We start from the raw sequence: 4,929 nt of genomic DNA, 5'->3' as shown, positions 1-4,929 counted from the left end.
GACCACATGACATCGAGTTTGACGTAAATATCGGTAATAGAAGGCGCGCCAGATTTTGTAGTCACACAGTGGTCTAACCACCTTTTCGATCCGTGCGCTTCACTTATAAATGTATAAGTTCCAGACTGCCGGCCCAGTGCTTCAACGTCCGCACAAACCCACTCTTGATCGGTACAAAAGCAAGCCAGTTCGTTGTAAAAGCGCTCACCCGGGTGAGCATTATAGTCTCCAAGAATGTAAACCGATTCGGCGTTATTACTATTAACAATAGCACTTACCAGCGCAAGACAGTCCGTAAATTCAGTCAAGTTGTCCAGTTTGTCTGTTGGCATATAAACATTTAGCACCAGGAATGATCTTTGCCCGAGCGATACACTGATACCACACACTCGCGGATTACCACATTGCACTATGGATACGTCACGAAACACCGCTTTATTCCAAAGTAGCGCGACTCCTCCGTATGGTCGGCCCTGCAGCATACCGGTCGTAGTATCGATTGCCGATGTTCCAGTATAGCCGAAATTATCATCGATGCTGCCAAGAAATGAGATACTATCCGGCATAAGCCATAACTCCTGTAGTGCAATTATGTCCGATGTTTGACATAATTGTCGTACACTATCGATCGACCGTTTTACACCCTTACAATTAAAGGTAACTAATTTATATAAAGAGTTGTTATCTCCCATTTAATTGTTCATTCGCGCCGCCAAGGGCCGTATTGCCAGTCCCTTCCATTTTTCTGAATTTAAAATTCACAAATCTTCTAAAAATTACACCTTGAGGCCATAACGACTCATTCAAAAACAAGTCTAACTTACTTTTAGGTACCCAAAACTTATATGCGTTGTGATCCTTTTCTTTTCTAATTGAGAGCTTTTCTAAAGTAATTCGCTCTGTGGTCTTATCGTAAATATAGTCTACTATGTTTTGCTCAGTTGTATCGGGGTGTACTTTTGTTATAAACATTGGTAACTTCGGGTCAGCGGCCTTGAACTTCCCGCCACTAGCGATAGCACAACCTTTTTTACCTAAAAATCTATAACGTGAATTTGGTTTCAATGTCGAGCGCCCGACTACTTGCCATTCACCTTCTTTCTTTAAAATATCCGAAAAAGATTGCCGGTCAGGTACTATGTTATCATTTTCGCACACCGAGCTAATTGATACGCGTCGAGGTGTATGCGAAAACAACTGCTTATCGCCCGCTTGCAATACTTGCATACTCGTATCAACATTATCAATACTAGGACCGGTTCCGCAACCTGCCGGCACTGGCGCTGACGTCACCGCCTCCGCTGTAACTACCTTCGCGACACCCGTATTTCTCTTATCGCTCGCTTTGCTTCTATTATTTAACGGGGATTGAGTTGGCGTTTTTGGATGTTTTTGAGAATCGATATGTAATTGTGAGTTAGATAATGTTTGATCTACGGTTTTTGATACATCCGATGTCGGTTTGTCATCGCTACAATTCGATTTAAAAGACAACGCTTGTAACGGTTCTTTCGATAAATTTTGTGTCGGTATGTTTAACGATGTCTCCGAGTCAGAATATACATTTTTATCCTCCACCGACTCTTGGCTAAACGTAGATAATCCGACTGGTCCACTATCATGCATCCATGCCCCTCGCCTTACATTTACATTTCCGAAAGGTGTTTGAGGTACTGACGCATACTTCATGTTGTGAACATCGATTCTTAACTCCTCAAACCGTAAATTTGTCACATAAGTAGTTTTAACTAACTCCACATCTCTTTGGAGTTTATCCAGGTCCTTCAAGAGTTTCGTGCAGTCCAGGTGATCTAGATTTAACGGTGGCAACTTTTCTAGGTTTCGTGCGACAAACACTGGCACCGTTTCGGGATCGATTGATTTAAGTAAAGATACTACGTCTTCAAGGTCTCGTACTTCCTTACCCCTATCTTTACGCAAGATTTTTCGCTGATCCGTCGTAACAGACTCGAATAACAAACATTTGGATTTTTTGATTTCCTCACTTGAAAACGCACTGACACATAGACGAATTAAGGTGTCATCATCAATTAACGAAAGTTTATTTTGTATGAACGCTAATAATTCGTCAATCACAATATTACACACGTTACATTTTACAATATTCGACATTTTCACGTCGCGTCGTATCGGCATAATTCTAGCCGTTAGCGTTCGCGCATCTATTCGCGACCGCTGCGCGCATGCGAATTAGTACCTAGCCATTTCATAGACACAGCACAGCTTCCCAGGTGCACCGATTGAGCAACAGCTCCAACAGTTATCTAACCGAAATTGGCGTTAGACTTGATAGTGCCTTTTGTAAGCCTTGGTCCTCAATGCATCTAGTAACCTACAGGATGGATAAATGGCTACGTATATAATCATTTGAAATTAATTTTAATGTAATATGTACTTAAATATATACCTATGTATTGTTTGCCAATTCTAACATAGTGAGAAGTAATATTGTAACTAACCGCTTATGCATCTATGTTGTCCGAAATAAAGTCTTAATAATACAACCGCACAATCAACTACTCATGCAAACTTAAACCCTACAAGTTTGCAAACTATAGAATCACTTACCACAAACATAGAAACACACACCACTCTCAGAGACATGATGGTTCAACCTGATACAACTAATTAAAACGTAAGAACACTTACCTGATATGCACTTGGCCTAGGCCCGTGCATAGCAGTACGCCGGTGAAAGCCGAGAAAAAAAAAAGGTATAAAATAATAATAATAATAATAGGCACGCCACCACAAATCGAACGCCATAGATATTATGACAAAAACAAATACAAGGGTTACAGAAAGCGTATAACAAATCAGGATTATTCAAATGAATATCTGGTAACCCTACTAGGGAAAGGGATGGAGTCAGACACAATTGGTACAAGCTTTGGGAGTAAACTACGTGCGAAACAATTTGTTCGATAAAGCCGACAACTTTATAATTATCGTCATGTTATTTGTAAGGAAGGTTTGTAACCTATTTGCACTACACTTGAGTTTGATTAGGTATTCCAACAATATGTAGATATAAGAAACGTAAGGAAAAATTGTTTCTTTTTTTTAGTAGTGGGTTAGTGTTCCAGATTAGAGCTAATTTTGAAACGTAAAGACTCGCTGGTTGACACGACTCAAATTTCGTCAAACCGAATTCCTGCAAGTACTACTCATATGATTTTTATTAATCTTAAAAAATATCGCCTAAAGTTATTAAAACTTGAAATTAGCGCTAGTACAGCACTAGGGAGTGTGTTCGATTTACCCTTATACAATGGTTCCCAGTGATTGTAGCATAGTTCCTTAGTAGATGACTACTAAGGCATTTTTTCTTCAAACCATTAATATTATAAAGCTAGTGAAAGGGAACAATAATAAAATAAAGGAAGCCTGCTAGCATCGTTTCAGTTGTAAGGAATTTAATATTGATTATGATGTACGTCGAGTATGTGGCATAGTTTAATGTTGCGTCGAGTTCAATCAGAAGACCATGCAACTGCTTCACCCGACATTACCTATCCTTCTTAAATATTATATAGATTATAGATTTTATAAAGAAATAAAGAAAGAATAAAGATTTATAAATAACTGAAATAAGTATGTAAATGTTTGAGTATTTAGATGATTATTATTTGATTAGGTTTAGTCCGTACGAGTCGTACATAATATATAAATCTTTATTCTTTCTTTATTTCTTTATAACGTACGAGGGAGTATTAAGACGAAAGTGATGAAATCACCTTTTCATACAAACGTAGTCCTCATTTTCCTCTCTGGATATTAACGTTATTGAAAATATTTTGACACTATTTGTTGTATATTAACCATAGCTATGCCCCTACGTTAGATTCTTTTCGAATTTCTAATTATTACAGGAGTTAGGTTCATTTAAAATTTTGTATGAAATCTGTTATGTCTCTTAATTTTTATAATAATACAAAAATCGAAAAAAGTAAATGTAGGGGCATAGCTATGGTTAATATATATCAAATTATGTAAAAATATTTTCCAGAATGTCAATATCCAGAGAGAAAAATGGGGACTACGTTTGTATGAGGAATCGGCCGTCCTCTTTCCTCTTAAGGGAGCGAAAGATGTTTAGTATCTTCTACCCGGGACGATGTCGTTAAAACTATTTTATATTTTTAAGTATACACTCTTTTGTATGTATGCAATCTTTAATATACTACGTTTATATGACCAACTCTAAAGGGCACGCATATTATACATAGATAATAGGTGACTACTTAAAAACAAATATGCCGTTAGTTATCTTCAGCAGTAAATTACAGCTCTAAGGTACAAATAAAAATCACCCTAGTTGTCTGACACGTACCATGGGTAGTAGTAAACCGCCGGATGACCCGGCCCGGGTGATCCGTTGAAGTGGTCTCTTGTGGCCAACCGCAGGTGGGACCCGGGGCTCCGGGACCCGGGCCCCAGCCCGTCGTCACCGACACTACTAATTACTGTAACAGCTACCTTTACCTTATGTGCGTAGGTAAGCATGTCGACTATACTACTAATTACTGTACCCACATTTGTAACTGTCTTCGTTTTTGGAGTTTACCCCTTAAGAATCTATTTTCGTATATAGAAAAATTATGGGGAGTATAATCAAATCTTACATTGTTTTCATGCGCAACTTATCTTATGTAACGGCTGCATGGAAACACTTTATTTAAATATTCAACGTCAACAAATACCAACTATTTTGATTTTAAATCTTATAATGAATTTTATGAATTTTACGATCGTTCGTTTGAAGTAAACTCCAGTCGTGCGTTGGAGCTGACACACACACACTTTATTGTGAATGTATGTATAATGTGTCAAAAATTTGCTATACCTATGTTATAAATCATGTAATAAAGTGCATCATACATTGATGGCCCACCGCTCCACAGATCT

General features: G+C 38.0%; 1 protein-coding gene across 1 annotated transcript; it reads right to left on the bottom strand.

Annotated features, from left to right (window-relative positions):
- Nucleotides 1–299: 299 nt before the first annotated feature.
- Nucleotides 300–1,858, bottom strand: LOC133515397 (uncharacterized). Its single transcript, XM_061847935.1, has one exon. It carries the CDS (start codon nucleotides 1,687–1,689, stop codon nucleotides 682–684), a length of 1,008 nt encoding a protein of 335 aa, XP_061703919.1. The 5' UTR covers nucleotides 1,690–1,858; the 3' UTR covers nucleotides 300–681.
- Nucleotides 1,859–4,929: the final 3,071 nt, after the last annotated feature.

Source organism: Cydia pomonella, chromosome 2, assembly GCF_033807575.1.
Source record: "Cydia pomonella isolate Wapato2018A chromosome 2, ilCydPomo1, whole genome shotgun sequence".
Taxonomy (NCBI): Eukaryota; Metazoa; Arthropoda; class Insecta; order Lepidoptera; family Tortricidae; genus Cydia; species Cydia pomonella.
This window is presented reverse-complemented; position numbering and strand designations above follow the sequence as displayed.